Source organism: Pseudophryne corroboree, chromosome 5 (assembly GCF_028390025.1).
Source record: "Pseudophryne corroboree isolate aPseCor3 chromosome 5, aPseCor3.hap2, whole genome shotgun sequence".
In the NCBI taxonomy this organism is placed as follows: domain Eukaryota; kingdom Metazoa; phylum Chordata; class Amphibia; order Anura; family Myobatrachidae; genus Pseudophryne; species Pseudophryne corroboree.
Window position 1 is genome coordinate 492,413,421 of NC_086448.1, and position 16,930 is coordinate 492,430,350.

Here is a 16,930-nt window from a genome sequence, read left to right on the forward strand (position 1 = left end):
TTTCTGTTGTATATCACCATTTGAGACTCAATAACGTTCTATTCGTAGGCTTGCCAGAAAAGGACCCTAGTCCTAAAGTCATTTTGCAAACCCGCCTGAGACTCTTTTGTCATCTCCATTTCCTGTGGAGCGGGCACACTGCATACCTATCAGGGCTTTGCCGTTTGGTGCCTCTCCTCATACATTTATTGCCAAGTTCCTTCGGTACCAGGATTGGGACACTGTTCATCAGCTGGCTCGCAGTAAATGGCCACTAGAACGAAAAGGAGTCCAGATATTTCTGTTTCCTGATTTCGCTGTGGATGTTCAGAAAGACAGAGATCAGTTCATGCCGATTTAAATGTCACCTTCGTGTGTTTAACTTGGCCTAAGCTATGCTCTTTCCGTCCAGATTGTTGTGGCTGACGGAAAAACAAATTTCTTTTCAACACCACGTGAGGCTGTGGGTGGCTGTACTCCGACAAATGGCCATGGACTTATCTCTGGCTTGCTGGCTTCACTGTTCCTTTACTACCTGTGGAATGTTATGCCTTACGTGACGCCATGGTACACCGCTGTTGTACGCTGTGTGACAGAACCACATGGACAGAGTACAGTTCAACTCGCTTTATTTTCACCTCAGGCAGATTACACAGCACGTGATGGTTTTGCAGGTCAGGTTTTACAGGCAATCTTCAAACAGTAGCTCAACATTCCAAGTACTCATAAGCACAAGTAGTACAGATTCCAAGTGGCTTCTAAAGTAACCCCCACTCTATCGCTTGGTCACTTGCTAGCATCAGGAGCCATCACCTACTGAAATAACATTTTTAAAGGTAGCAGAGAAGTTGTAGTGATTAGCCCAGCTGTGTCTTACAACAGACTCATCTAAAACCCGGTCTGGATTCCATCAGATTATTGCTGCTGCTTCAATCCTGCCATTCCCCATTAACCTCATGTGGAATCATGCTATCCCTGCCACAACTGTTACAAATATATTGCTTATGTTTTTACGTTTTTTTGCGGGGGTTTTCTCTGAATGCTCAATATTTTACTACAATTTGTTATGTATGATTTTACTGTTTGCATCAGATTATGGTTTCTGCTGTGCCTTATAGGTTACTAGGGTACAGCATTCATATACGCTATTCAGTGCTAGGGTGGTATACAGGGAGATGGAGTTTGGGTTGCTGTTCTTGTTTACTGTTTTGGTTTTTTGCTTTTCTATTTTTATTTATTTATTTTTTTAACTATTTTGTCATACTTCTTATTTGGACAGGATATTATTGGCTTTTTTGTGGTTGTTGTAGCCTGAGTTTTTGGGATGTGGCAATCTTGCACTGGTTTGTTTTTGCGCAGTCTTTGGGTGTCCATTTAACATTGAGTTATGCTTATGCACTCCGGCACGCCTTTGCTCTGTGTAGGGGCATTCGGTAAGGTTGCTCCTTGTTACCAAATTTATTTGTGCTGGCTATTGAACCTCTAGCCGGACTACGGTTGAGTGACAGAGTAGACATGGTGAAACTTTATGCTAATGATCTCTTATATTTTTTTGTCAGTCTACTCTGTCAGTGCATATTGCCCTTTAGTTGATATCGGAGCAATTTCTTATTCCTGATCATCCATTGGGGTTAGTCGCATTTTCACCTTAGGGGTTCATGACCTGCTCATCCCTACTACTCCCCCTCCAGTGTGTGGATAGCTTCAAATATTTAGGGATTTGTATTAGTAACTCCCCATCAGACTATATCGCCATGAATATCCATCCCCAGCTGCTGTATGTAAAGACCCTTACTCTTAATTGCCGTGTTAACGTTGTTGAATGGACGTCCAACCTAAGCTTTTGTATATTTTTCATCAATCACCCTTTTTTCTCCCATTATCACTATTCCAGAAAGTGGAAGTTCTGGTCTCCTGTCTGGTCTTGGCAAATTGATGGGCACGTAGTCAGTATATTTTTCTTACTAGATCTAATCGGCTCGGGTTTTGCTCTCATTTTCAGTTTTATTATTATGCAGCTCAATTTTCACACATTTTAGGTACAGGACACTTTTGTGGATGCTCTTCACACTTTAGTGGTTGCTCAGATGGCACCTGATCACTCACCCATACAGTTGCTTAGTGGTAGGGAATTTAGGTCAAGTCCCCCTTTTCTTCCTGGAAGTTGATTAATTAGATACAGCTTTAGCAAGGCATTGACTCTGATACTCCCCTGTCGATTGCTAGGTCACTTATGGAATTATGCTTCAGACTAGAGTGCTATGGGACGGTAGAGGGGTATCTACTTTGGGACAACTATATGCTGGCACTGTACTGCAGTTTTTTGCTCACTTACGTACTGACTAAAGATACGCCATACATTATTTTATAGATATTGTATTTACATTAAGGCATCCCCTAGTGACCCAATTATCGGGATAACCACCTCATGTACAGGACATCCCACTTAAACTGTTCCTTTCCTCCCTAGGCTTTCATAGTACCCTTTCTTGCCTTTATTCATTTATAATGAATGCTCACCACTCCACGGATTTACCACGCCTCAAGCTCAGTTGAGAGGCTGACATTGAACGATGAGTGGTAAGACCTGGTCCCTGGCCTTGGAAAGCCTGTGGGTATCTACGGCCTCCACATTCTAACAAATTCAATACTTTATACTACGTCCAACTTGGAGAATCATTTTACAGTGAAAGTTTAATTGAGAAACTTTAAAATGACAGATTGACTATATTTATGTCTTCCCATAATTCTGGACACAGCCGTGTTTTAAATTGAAAAACTACTAGTATCAATTTATGATTCACTAGTAAAGTTGCTTCATTTATAAATTCCCCAATAAGCATGGTAATTTTTTTATATAGCTAGGATTTCCATTGTTCTTGGGAGAATTCTTATTTATTTCTATACATTAATCATGCGCCGAGCAAAATCAGCCAGTAAAAGCTGCTGCCTAAAATGTGCTATTTACCCCAGATATGGACAGTGAAGATAAAGAGAAAGGCAGCGCTAATTTATCCCCTGAAAAGATGCTAATAAGAATAGGTTTTACTTTATTTTATTAAACTCTTCTAATACATCATATAAAAACATGCATAAATAAAAACAGTTTATAAGAAAATGTACTCAGAATAAAAATGTTCACAGTCCACTGGAAACGCTTATAAAAATTACTAGTATTGATTATTTGTGGCTTCACAGGCATGTTACAAAGATAATAAATTGATGCTGGCTAGACAAATGTACAGATGTAGCCACACTCACCGTGGCTTTGCCGTGGCCACGCCTAGCTGCAATAATTGACGCTCAATGCATTCTCAATGGGGCCCAGGTGCGACTAAGATGCATGCGCACACTGGGCATGCATGCACATGGTCGTGGCAAACGAATTGCATTTGCGCCTAGATGTAGCCACGATGAGCGTGGCTACATCTGTATTTGCGAGTACTCACTTGATAAATACTTTGTAGCTTAATTTAAACTTTGGCCTTGCAGACCAAGGGGGCTATCTGCTGCCAGTCTCCAATATTACTAAAGCTGCGGCTGGCATAAACATCCACCGTTCAAGCTCTAAGAATCAGCTGACTTGAAGGTGCTCATTTGACAATTTTCCCTGCAAGAAAAGGGTCAGAAATATAAGCTCTCTCCTGCCAGTCATCTTTCTTAGTTTTGCTTGACAAAAGTGCTGTTCTGAGCACAAAACTATCCTATCAGCACAGAGTTGTTTCCAGATTCCACTTTTTTAGTTGGAAATGTTTGTACCGGCTATGTTCCAGGGTTGTTCAATGGATGAAAATCGCTCTGTTCAAGTTTTGGAAGTACTAATGGATGGACATGGTACTAAAGAATTACCATGGATGGGCAGCCTCTATTGTCCGATGGATTACATTAGTTTACATGGGGGCCTATTTTGTGGAATGTAAGAGCCCATTCTAACATCAGTGACAAAACTTTGAAACTGTTTTGGGACTTAAGGTGCAATGACCAGGAGCTCTCTCACCCTTAGGATCAGCTTTGGGCTTTGTTAGGTAAATGATGCAGCAAATTGGGGAATAGACAGGAAGTCTGCGTTAAAGCAGTCATTTTGAAAGTGCCTAGACTCTACACCACTCGCTATAACCCATCATTTCATTGTCACCATGGAATCCGAGAAAAGGATTTAAAAATCTATATTTCTCTTACGTCCTAGAGGATGCTGGGGTCCATTTTAGTACCGTGGGGTTTAGACGGTTCCGCAGGAGCCTTCGGCACTTTAAGACTTTTCAACAGTGTGAACTGGCTCCTCCCTCTATGCTCCTCCTCCAGACCTCAGTTTAGAAATTGTGCCCAGGAGACTGGATGCACACTAGTGGAGCTCTACAGAGCTTTTCTGGAAAAAGACTCAGAACAACTTCCCTGCTTCGTGGGACTTAGGGGAGGAAGTAGGAACCAACTTCTCAATTAGTTCAATGGCTCTGCTTCCGCTGACAGGACACCATTAGCTCCTGAAGGGTACTGAACACAGCCCTTGCCTGGCTGCTGCTCACTCCCACAGCACTGCCGCCACCACCTAACAGAGCCAGAAGTCAGAAGGCTGGTGAGTATATTACCGGAGTCCTGCAGAGTGGGGATCCTCCGGTCATCGTTGGCGGCATACAGGTACACGCACAGTGCGGGCCATGTCTCTCAGCACAAGGGTGCAGAGCGCGGGGAGGGGGGGGGGGGGGGGGCGCTCTGAGGGCATGTTTTAAAACCTTTCTCTCACTGGCAAAAAGGGCACATACATGTACAGCTGCTAATGTGCCATCCCCAGCCAGTATAAATATTACATTGCTGAGGCTAAAGGGCAGAGCTTCTCCTCAGACTTGCCAGAACACTCACTGGGTACCATTTTCTCCTGACAGAAACTCCAATGTGAAGCTCCTGAACGCTGTTTCTCCTCATGACAATGCTGATACAAGTACAGGGTGTTATAGAAGGGGCAGAGAGTGTTCATTATAATTGGCTCTATGTGCCTATTATTGGTATATGCGCTGTAAGTGGGTAGTATTTCCACAATTCACAATAAGGCGCAGTGTGTGGACTGGCAAATCCCTCTGTGTTTCTCTGACAGACTTTAGTGTGGGTCTGTCCCCAAATAGCTACCCTGTGTGATAGGGGGGGGGGGGGGGGTGCGCAAGTGTGTAACATGTCATACATTGGGGAGGGTTCTTCCCAGGAAGAATCCATTTTAGATGCACAGGAGGGTAATGTGGTGGCCCTTCCCTCTCAGAAGGAGCCGGAGTGGGTGAGAATGTTGCAAAAGAATATGTCAATGCTTGCAAAGAAATTCTCTGAGTCTGAACAACAGACTAAATATTGGAGGCAGTCTGTGGAGGATGCACTATTTACTGACCCCTCCATATCATCCACTCGGGTCCCATCCAGTTCCCAGAAAAGGTCTCTGGCCCAGATAATGCAAGGGTACACAGACGCCTATTCCGACTCTGACGTCGACACTGGGGATTTGAGAGGGGTAGACCCCAATTAGCCAAAAGCATACAATGTATGGTAGTTTCTATAAAGGAAGTGTTAGAGTTTCCTGAAACAACACTGGTCCCAGAGGAAAAGGATTATTTTAAATTAAATAAAAAGCAGGTTGTGACTTTTAATCCTTCAAAGGATTTGAATGCGTTCTTTGAAGAATCCTGGGCTAACCCTGCGAAGAAATTTACCCTTCCCAGAAGGATACGTGTAGCGTACCCTTTCTCTGAGGAAGACGGGCACAAATGGGAGACACCCCCAATGATAGACACCTCCGTTTCTCGGCTGTCTAAGAAAATAGTTTTGCCTGCCCTTGGTCCAGCCTCTGTAAAAGATCCAGCTGACCGAAAACTAGAAACAACCCTAAAATCCATATATACAGCTAACGGAACGGTGCTCAGGCCCACTATTGCTTGTGCGTGGGTAGGTAACGCTGTGGAAAAATGGTCTGACAACTTGCTTGTTAACATAGACACAGTTGACAGGGATGAAATAGTCCTAACTCTCGGCCATATCAAAGATGTGGCAGGTTACTTAAAGCTATGAAGGATATTGGGTTGCTGAGTTCAAGATCCTCCGCTATGGCGATTTCAGCCCGCAGTGTGCTGTGGATCCGCCAATGGAACGCTTCCTTACAATGGAGAAGCCCTCTTTGGAGACGAGGTGGATGCCATGATTTTAACAACTACATCAGGCAAGTCAGCATTTCTGCCTTCCGCAGCTGCTCCACCTAGGAAAGGATTTCATTCTCATACGATGCAATCCTTTCGGCCCAACAAGTCCAAAAAGGCAAAGGGTACCCCCTTCTTTGCAGGAAGGGGCGAAGAAGAGGTAAAAAATCTACAACACCATCAGGCTCGCAGGAGCAGAAGTCAACAGCTACTTCTGCTGAAACCTCAGCATGTCGCTGGGGCTCCCCTGCGGGAGTACCATCGGGTGGGGGCACGTCTACTGTCTTTCAGCCAGGTCTGGGTTCACTCAGATCTGGATCCTTGGGTATTGCAGATAGTATCCCAAGGGTACAAATTGGAATTTCAGGACCTTCCCCATGCCGATTTTTCAAATCAGCCTTACCAGCTTCTGTTCAGGACAGAGCAAAAGTGCTGAACGCAATACAGAAATTATGTCAAGACAACGTAATTTCCTTAGTTCCTGTGTCACAACAGGAAAAAGGGTTTTATTCAAGCCTGTTTGTAGTGCTGAAACCGGATGGCTCGGTCAGACCGATTTTAAACCTAAAGACTCTGAACCTTTATTTGAAAAGGTTCAAATTCAAGATGGAATCCCTGAGAGCGGTGATCTCCAGCTTGGAGGAAAAGGAATTTTCTGGTATCGATGGACAAGAAGATGCTTATTTACATGTTCCCATCTACCCGCCGCATCAGGCATACCTGAGGTTTGCGGTGCAGGACTGCCATTACCAGTTCCAAACATTGCCTTTCGGCTCTCCACGGCTCCGAGAATATTCACCCAAGGTGATGGCGGAGATGATGGTTCTTCTTCGCAAGAAAGGAATCAAAGTCAACCCATACTTGGACGATCTCCTCATAAAAGCGAGATCCAGGGAGAAACTAGTGCAGAACATTGCACTTAGCCTGACAGTGCTTCAACAGCACGGTTGGATCATAAACCTTCCAAAATCACAATTGGAACCCACAATGAGGTTATCATTTCTGGGAATGATATTGAACACGGAAGCACAGAAAGTATTCCTACCGGTGGAAAAGGCTCTGGAGATCCAGAGGATGGTCAAACAAGTTTTAAAACTCGATTCATCAGTGCATCCGTCTGCTGGGGAAGATGGTAGCGGCCTACGAGGCTCTACAATTTGGCCGATTCCACGCCAGGGTGTTCCAATGGGACCTACTGGACAAGTGGTCCGGATCGCACCTACACATGCACCGGAGTATAATCCTGTCAACAAAAACCAGTATTTTACTCTTGTGGTGACTTCAAAGTTCTCACCTCCTGGAGGGACACAGGTTCGGGATTCAGACTTGGATCCTGGTGACCACAGATGCAAGCCTCCGAGGTTGGGGAGCAGTCACGCAAAGGGAAAGCTTCCAAGGACAATGGTCAAGTCAAGAAGTTGACTCCTTCACATAAACATTCTGGAATTGAGAGCTGTGTACAACAGCCTTCATCAAGTGGCACACCTTCTTCAAGGTCGTCCCATACAGATCCAGTCAGACAATGTAACGGCAGTAGCTTACATAAACCGCCAGGGTGGAACTAAAAAACAGAGCAGCGATGGCAGAGGTGACAAAGATACTCCTCTGGGCAGAAAGACATGCAAAAGCTCTGTCTGCAATTTTCATTCCGGGAGTGGACAGCTGGGAAGCAGACTTCCTCAGCAGACAGGATCTCCATCCAGGAGAATGGGGCCTTCACCCAAAAGTCTTTGCAGAGGTAGCAGATCGCTGGGGCGTTCCTCAAGTAGATATGATGGCATCTCGTCTCAACAAGAAGCTTCAGAAATATTGTTCCAGGTCGAGAGACCCACAAGCAATAGCAATGGATGCACTGGTGACCCAGTGGGTGTTTCAGTCTGTGTATCTGTTCCCTCCACTTCCACTAATACCAAAAGTTGTCAAGATCATCAGAAGAACAAGGGTTTGAGCAATTCTCATTGCTCCAGACTGGCCAAGGAGGACTTGGTATCCAGATATTTCAGTAGTTACTACTGGAAGATACTCAGCCTCTTCCTCTTCGCGAGGACCTGCTTCAGCAGGGGCCATTTGTTTATCAAGACTTACTGCGGTTGCGTTTGACGGCATGGCTATTCCCAATGAAGTCATTCCCACACTTATTGTGGCCAGTTAAGGGGTAACGTCCAAATATTACCATCGTATTTGGAGAAAATATGTATCTTGGTGTGAATCCAAGAAGTCTCCTGCGGTGGAGTTTAAATTAGGACGTCTTCTTCTATTTCTACAGGCGGGTGTGGATGCTGGCTTGAGATTAGGGTCTATCAAGGTCCAAATTTCGGCCTTGTCCATTTTCTTTCAGAAACAGTTGGCTTCCCTTCCTGAGGTCCAGACGTTCGTGAAGGGGGTTCTGCGCATCCAACCTCCCTTAAATCAGACTGGTTTGAGCCTCTACAAGAGGTAGAGTTGAAGTTTCTCACTTGGAAAGTGGTCATGCTGTTGGCTTTGGCCTCAGGCAGACGAGTGTCTGAATTAGGGGCTCTGTCACACAAGAGTCCTTATTTGATTTTTCATGAAGATAGAGCTGAACTGCGGACGCGTCATCATTTTCTTCCAAAGGTTGTGTCTTATTTCGATATCAACCAACCTGTGGTGGTGCCAGTGGCTTCTGACACCTCAGCCGTTTCAAAGTCCTTGGATGTCGTCAGAGCGTTAAGGACTTATGTTGCAAGAACGGCTCGGATAAGGAAAACAGAATCTTTGTTTGTCCTCTATGATCCCAACAAGATTGGGGGTCCTGCTTCTAAGCAGACTATTGCGCGCTGGTTGAGAGGTACCATTCAGCACGCTTATTCCACGGCAGGATTGCCGTTACCGAGTTCGGTAAAGGCCCACTCTACAAGTAAAGTGGGTTCTTCCTGGGCGGCTGCCCGGGGTGTCTCGGCGTTGCAAATTTGCCAAGCAGCTACTTGGTCAGGGGCAAACACGTTTGCTAAGTTTTACAGGTTTGACACCTTGGCTGCTGACGACCTTCAGTTTGGTCAGTCAGTTCTGCAGGAACATTAGCACTTTACCCCCGTACTGGGAACTTTGGTATATCCCCATGGTACTAAAATGGACCCCAGCATCCTCTAGGACGTAAGAGAAAATAGGATCTTAATTACCTACCGGTAAATCCTTTTCTTGTAGTCCGTAGAGGATGCTAGGCGCCCGCCCAGTGCTCATTTTTCCTGCAAATTACGTTTTGTTTTTTTACACAGGTTCTCATGTGTTAAGATGTTTTACAGCAGTTTCTGTTATTTTATGCATGCACGTTAGCATGGGTTATGTTGAAGGCCATGTGAGGCGGCATGTTTTGTAAGGTGTGAGCTGGTGTGAATCTCGCCACTAGTTTAATGTAAATTCTACTCTCGAAGTTGTCCGTCTCCTCGGGCAGAGTTCCTATACTGGGGTCTGGAGGTGGGGCATAGAGGGAGGAGCCAGTTCACACTGTTGAAAAGTCTTAAAGTGCCGAAGGCTCCTGCGGAACAGTCTATACCCCATGGTACTAAAATGGACCCCAGCATCCTCTACGGACTACGAGAAAAGGATTTACCGGTAGGTAATTAAAATCCTATTTTTATTTTCTTCACGCTAGTATTAATTAAATATAAGGGTATTAACTTAATTTAAATAACATACTCTAGTTTCTAATCACTTTAGGAGAATGTGAAAGGGCAGATGCTGCTAGTATAGAGAGGGAGTGTGTTTGTAGTGAATGACATTTTCAGACACATGACTCATCCATTGCACAGCCTGGGGAAAAGGGAGCGATTACCTTGTACTTTTGTCCTTGCTCTTAACAGAGCATTGAAAGCACTTCTATAAATGAGGCACAGAGTTCCCTGTAGTGTATAGTGTATTCTCTGCACTTAGTATTTCCACAGAATGCCATTGTATTTTACTGAGCATTATCACTTCTAAAAGCTGTAGACAACATCAAAGTGGGTAATTGATTGTACAGTATATGTATTTACTTAAATTTTGGGGCCATGCACAACAAAGACTTTAAGAAGAGACGCCAAATGCTTTAAAATAACACAAATATGCATTGTAAGGATTTTTTTTTTTTTTTTTTTTGAGAGAGCATCTACTTTTTGCCAAGTTCTGAGGTAATACGTAATGTCATAATAGAACACCCATAAATAGATGGCGTAACCAATTCTAATTGTGGAACACACAAATCTAAACTGCATAAAAAATATCCAATGTACATACAGTATCTGTATATTAGAAAATACGTAACAAGTTCCAAATCTCATGGTACATAGTATGACAAGTAGAATAAAAAGAAGTAAAGGGAGACGAAGATCCCCATCATTGTTATCATTTTAGTAATAATCCCATTATGAAGAGGTCTCCCTTTTCTATATTCACACATTTTGTCCTAAATACCATTTTACTTTTGCTAAAAAGTGTTTTTCATATTCTTCAGATTAATTATGTGTGCATGTTGGTAACGGTCATATGCTATGGGCATATATTTTCTGTGCTTTATTAGACGAATCCCATTCTTTGATATATTTATGTCTGGTACAGTAGGTCTGCTATTATTATGTTCTACATTAGATTGTGTGATACTAGATAGTATGATTGCAATGACACAATTGGTCCACAAGCCTATTTACAATATTTACCGTATGTTCTATTATATTGAATAAGGAGCTTTAACCTTAATACGTATGTGCAGAAGTAGAAATCTCCAACAGGAATATAGATGGTTTACAAGTGTTAATATGCATTTATATTTACACAGACAGCTGAAAAAAATAAATTGCATGTAATAGTATCAATCTGGTGACTATATTGTATGAAATCCTGTGTATTTTGGTTAAGTTGCTATAAAATCTGTAGAACTTTTTTGTGTTGCTCAGCACACGTGTATATACTGTATAACTGCACCGAAAGCTTTATTCAAAAGAAAGAATGGATGGAGACCATGAAGGTTAGGGAAACTTTAGCAGATAATTTGGTGTTCTATTTCGTCCACTAGGGGGCACAGAATCTGTGCGCTAGGTATGGGATGGCTGGGAGCGAGTTCGGCACCAAAGGGGTTACTTTTAAGTACCCAGCAGGCCTTGCCTCCCTCCGCTATACCCTGACCCCGGTACCGCCAGTTGTTATTTTTGGTGCCGAAGGCAGGAAGGCAACAGTTTAGGAGGGCTGCACTTTGGCAGCTCCAGGTTACTTATTTATTGTTTTATTTTTAAATATAGTTAAAATGTGCTGTAGCGAAGATGAGCGGGCTGCTGGTGGACTTAGCACCCAGCAAGCCCGCTCTAACACCCGGCGGCCATTGGCGAACTTAGCGCCCAGCAAGCCCGCTTCAACACCCGGCGGCCGCTGGCGAACTTAGCACCCAGCAAGCCCGCTCCAACACCCGGCGGCCGCGATAGTGATTGGACTAGCGTCTTCCGCCTGGTGACCCTGCAGTGGCCTCCCTCTGCAGCAGCACCGGTACTGGAGGGTAAGTTGACCAGCTCCCGGTGTAGAGGGAGCCGTGACGAGCAGCGATCCCCTCTTGTTACCGGAGACAGCAGGAGGGCAGATGAGTGGGGGCACGGTCTTCTGCGCCATCACCACTGGACCACCAGGGCACAGCAGGAGTGCCGGTCCCTGGGGTTTTCCACCTAAGGGGGAGGGCACTCAGCCTGCAGCCCCTCCCCAGCGCCTGGGGCTCGCTAGTAGCAGTGCTTATGGCTTGCCCTAGGTGTCTCCTCCTCCTCCTTCTCTGTCCCTCCTCAAAAACACCAGGTAGCCATTTTAGCTCACTTGGTGGCTGGGACTTGCAGAGAGAGGAAGGTCTGGCCTCTGTCTCCCCTTTACCTCGCTCCAGTAGCCGGGTTCAGCTTATTATGCTGGAGTTGGCATGGGCAAAGCCTGACAAGAGGTTCCAGCTTTCTAATAGGTATAACACCTTTTATACGCTTCCGCCTCAGGGTAGATCCAAGTGGGAGAACCTTCACCGGTAGACGCGCCTTATACATTCATCAGTGCTTCCCATTCCAGATACCTCTTCATTTAAAGACCCTACGGATCATAGGTTGGACACCTTTCTTAAGACAGCATATACACATGCTGGGGCTATTACCAGACCGGCCCTGGCATCGGCCTGAGTGACAAAAGCGGTCAGTAGTTGGACTGAACAGCTACAACAGGGCTTGTAATCCAACATCAGTAGGAAGCACTTATTGGTTCTGGTGGGAAACATTCAGAAAGCAAATGTCTATCTTGGGGAGGCAGCTATAGACATGGCAGTCCTCACTTCAAAAGTTTCGGCTTCTATGGTAGCAGCTAAGCGCTCTCTGTGGCTCCGTTCATAGAGAGCAGATGCCTCCCCCAAGAAGGCACTCAAGGCTCTTTCATATGCGGGAGATACCGTTTGACCAAGAAATGGACAAAATTGTGACATCTCTGACAACTTGTAAAAGAGCTTTTCTTCCTTTGTCAGCGGCCCCTAGGTCCAAGACTTCCTTTCGCTCCTTTTGCCCACATGGAAGGGCCAAAGGTCAGGACACCTCTAGATACCAGTCCCCCGCAGAGGGCTCAAAGCCCTGTACTAAACAACAATGGGCTACCAGACGCTCAACCTGCAGACAAGCCTTTAGTGTGACGGGGCGGGCCTCCACCTGGGGGACCTCAGGGTGGGAGTCCGACTTCTGTAGTTTGCTCCTCGATGGTCGGAGATCACAAAAGACGCCTGGGTCAAAGACGTCATGTCTCAAGGATATGCCCTGACGTTCTGGCACCGGCCTCCAACAAGGTTCCCCACGGGGCTCCCGCGGGATCCCGGAGAGGCAGAGGCTCTACAACGGTAAGTCGGCTCTCTACTGGCCTCCAACATCATCGTCCCGGTGGATTCTACAAGGCTTCTACACCTCGCTCTTTCTGGTTCGGACACTGGACAGCTCTTTTCCACCGATTCTCAACCTCAAAAAGTTGACCATTTTCCTACGGGTCCCCAAATTCTGCATGGAGTCTCTACGATCCATCATATTGGCTCTGGATATACAAGATGCTTATCTTTATGTACCAATCAGGCCAAGCCACCAACGGTTTCTCAGGTTTGCAGTGAAGGAATATTGCGTCCAGTTTCGAGCTTGACCGTTCTGACTCTCCACGGCTTCCGAGAGTTTTCACAGAAATCATGGCGGTTATTGCTGCACACATGAGATGATGAGGGATTCGTATCCTACCCTACTTGGACGACCTTCTTTTTCTGGATCAGTCCCAGGAAGGCCTCTCCATGTAGCTACAGTTAATAGTGGAGATCCTACAATCACAAGGCTGGAGGATAAATTGGAAAAAATCATCTTTGATGCCCCGCAAACAATCCTTCATTTAGGGGCATTTTTTTTTAGATTCCAGGGTACAGTGTGTGTTTCTGCCCCAGGACAAGATCTTGGCTATTCATGCCAGAATTCAGACGCTTCTCCGCCAGCGCACTGTATCCGTCCATGCCTGCATGCGGATGCTGGGCTCAATAGTGGCGGCGTTCGACATGTTGGAGTACACTCAATTCCACTCTTGTCCACTACAGTTGGAAGTTCTTTGCAAGTGGTACGGTTCCCCTCTCCACATTCGCTCTCGGACCATATGCCTCTCTCTGAAGGTTCGACTGTCATTAACATGGTGGCTCCAGGGTACCAATCAGGACAAGGGACGCCCTTTTTGGATACAAGACTGGACCTTGGTCACCACGAATGCTAGTCTCCAGGTATGGGGGGGCGGTCTCAGGAACTCACACTTGGGCGAATGGATGCTCCATCCAGCGGTGTTCAGGATGTTGGTCTCCCGGTGGGGGATGCCAGACATAGACCTCATGGTGTCGCGTCACAAGAGACAGGTCAGCAGGTTCGGCTCCCGCACACGAAACCCAGAGGCGTTTCTGGTGGATGCGCTAACCGCTCATTGGACGTTTCCCCTGGTGTACGTTTTTCCTCCAATCTCCCTGATACTCTGGGTAATTAGAAAATTCAAGCAAGAAGGAGAAACAATGATCCTGGTGGTCCCAGATTGGCTACGTCACCTGTGGTATGCAAATCTCCTCAGTTTATCCATAGACACTCCTTGGCATCTCCCCTTGTTTTCGGACCTCCTGTCACAGGGCCCCTGTCTTCAGCTGGATCTCAACAGCCTCGTTTTGATGGGGTGGCTGTTGAGACATCCATCCTGAAGAAAAAGGGGTTTTCCGGGAAGGTGATCGAAACTATGCTCCGGGCAAGAAAAGCATTGTCAGCCAAGGTATACCATCGCATTTGGAAAACCTATTTTGCATGGTGCACTTCTCGTCAATTTAATCCTCGGTCCTTTCGTCTAGCCCGGCTTCTGGCCTCCCTTCAGGCGGGCTTAGACCTAGCTCTCCGGTTGTCGTCCCTGAAAGTTCTGGTGTCTTCCCTTTCCGTGCTGTTTCAGAAGCAATTAGCTTGTTTACCGGATGTGAGGACGTTTCTACAGGGAGTACTTCATGTCCAGCCACCCTTTGTGGCTCTGGTTGCACCTTGGGATATCTCCCTGGTGCCAAGTGTTGCAGTCTGTCCTATTGAACTGTTGGACTCAGCTGACCTTCGCTGGCTTACCTGGCGACCTTGTTCCTCTTGGCCATATCTTCGGCCCGAAGGGTCTCAGATCTAAGTGCTTTGTCCTAGCGTTCACCCTACCTGGTGTTTCACCCGGATAGGGCAGTCCTTCGTACACATGCAGGTTTCCTTCCTAAGGTGGTGTCACGATTTCACCTGAATAGCCGGCATCTAAGCAGACCTTGGCTAGGTGGCTCCGGTTGACAATTTGTCACACCTGTTCGGCGTTAATCCTTCCTACCCTGTGGGGATTAAGGCTCATTCCACAGGTGCTGTGGGGGCTTCGTGGGCAGCCTATCGTGGGGCTTCGGCCGAACAGCTTTGCAAAGCGGCCACATGGTCTTCTACCCAGACTTTCATAAAGTTTTATGCATTTGACACCTCTGCGTCCGATGACGTAGCCTTCGAGCATAGGGTCCTTAGCGCAGTCCAGGAGCATCCCCGCCCTTGAGGGGACAGATTTTGGACGTCCCAGCGTACAGCTCCTCTGCCCCCTAGTGGACAAAATAAAAAATGGGATTTATGGTCTTACCTTGATAAATCCATTTCTTAGAGTCCATTGGGAGCACAGGATGCCCACCCTGACGCACCTGTCTTGCGGGACTGGGTTTCTTGTGTTGGTGGTGTGTGGCCGTTAATCTTCTCAGTATCTTTCTGAGTGATGTGTCCTTCCTTCCGCTTGCTGCCCGTTCCTGCATTGGGTTTGCTATTAAAACTGGCGTGGTATAGTGGAGGGAGGAAAGGCCTGCTGGGTACTTAAAAGTAACTCCTTTTGTGCCGACCTCGCTCCCAGCCATCCTATACCCAGCGTACAGCTCCTGTGCCCCCTATGGACCTACAAAAATGAATTTATCAAGGTAAGACCATAAATCCCATTATTGCTTAGTTTTAATTTTTAATCCATTATTACCAATGCTCATTGCTTGCTTGCTTAGTTTGTTTTTGGGGTCTCTTTGGTACATATTAATATTTGTGTACAATATTTATTGATTATATTCACATTTTTCATAGGTCCAGTTTAGATGATTACTGCCCTTCTGAGCAAGTTGATTTCATACAAGAGAAAGTCCTGGATGTTCTTCGTTCACTTTTTGGACCTTTGGATGTTCATTTACAATTTTCTCCTGGCTCATCCTCTGTCTGACTGTTTTTCCAGGGGGTATATTTTTATGTTTGGTGGAATTAGGGGCCTGTACGCGAGTCTACGCGAGTCTTTGGTATTTGCCACTTGCATGAGTTAACAAAGGCAAACCTCGCAAATAACTTTCTTAAGGACATCATGAGATAACACATATGAATAACCCTGTGTAGAGCTATTATCTTTCTCATTAATATCTGCAGTGAATGGTAGAGACTAGTTTCTGTATCACTATTAAACAGATCTATAGCTAGTAAGGGGTAATGGGGCAGGAACATTTAGCCCATGTTTCTATTCCTAGTGAGAACAGTTTTCCAATTTGTGGTTTTATTTCTAAGTGAATAAGATGTCCAATTTGTAATGAACCTCTTCTATGGTGTTAGAGAATTATGAATTTACTGCTATCATAGAAATAATAGCTGCTAAGGTTCTATGTCTGTTTTTGTTTGACTTTGCAAATAGCAATATTTTAAAGCATACTGAATTTTAAAATTTAGTAAGCATCTTTAGCAATATTATAGTTTTTGTTTTTGGGTTCTAGCTAAATTGGAATCCATATAATAACTGTCCTTTGACATTTAATCCACAGAAAAAGAATCCTCTGATAATTAAATGCAACTATAATTTCATACATGGTCAATGTGTATTTGTACGTAGGTAGCACATAACCCTCCCCAACATTTTGCACTGCAGTAGCTAGGTAGGGCAATAAGTGAACAAGGAATCCTTACTCATGCAACTTTTTACAACAAATACTTTTTGGGATATAAACACCGGTGTTGGTGCATGGTAACATACTGCAGCACAATAGACAATATCTATTCCTTCTCTTTCTCCTCCTGCACAATCTTAAAACACATTTCTTCTTGTTTTCCCCTCGTACTAATAACACTCATAGACCTTCAGGCCATCTTCATTTTTAAAACTCTTGTGGTCTGTTTCTTAAGGTTCATACACACTGAGATATTGACGTAGTGCCGATTTTGACTTTGCGATTTCCCTTGAACTTCCTGGAGCCCAGAACCACCGATTATGACTATCTTTACTTG

At 45.2% G+C, this 16,930-nt stretch overlaps 1 protein-coding gene across 1 annotated transcript in view; it reads left to right on the forward strand.

Moving 5' to 3' along the window:
* The window catches only part of C5H5orf22 (chromosome 5 C5orf22 homolog), a 236,848-nt gene extending 220,338 nt beyond the window's left edge, over window positions 1–16,510 (forward strand). The window contains exon 8 of the mRNA XM_063925203.1: window positions 15,755–16,510. Coding sequence (XP_063781273.1) covers window positions 15,755–15,887 — 133 coding nt within the window. The 3' untranslated portion in view covers window positions 15,888–16,510. The remainder of the gene's footprint in view (window positions 1–15,754) is intronic.
* The last annotated feature ends 420 nt before the right edge of the window (window positions 16,511–16,930 follow it).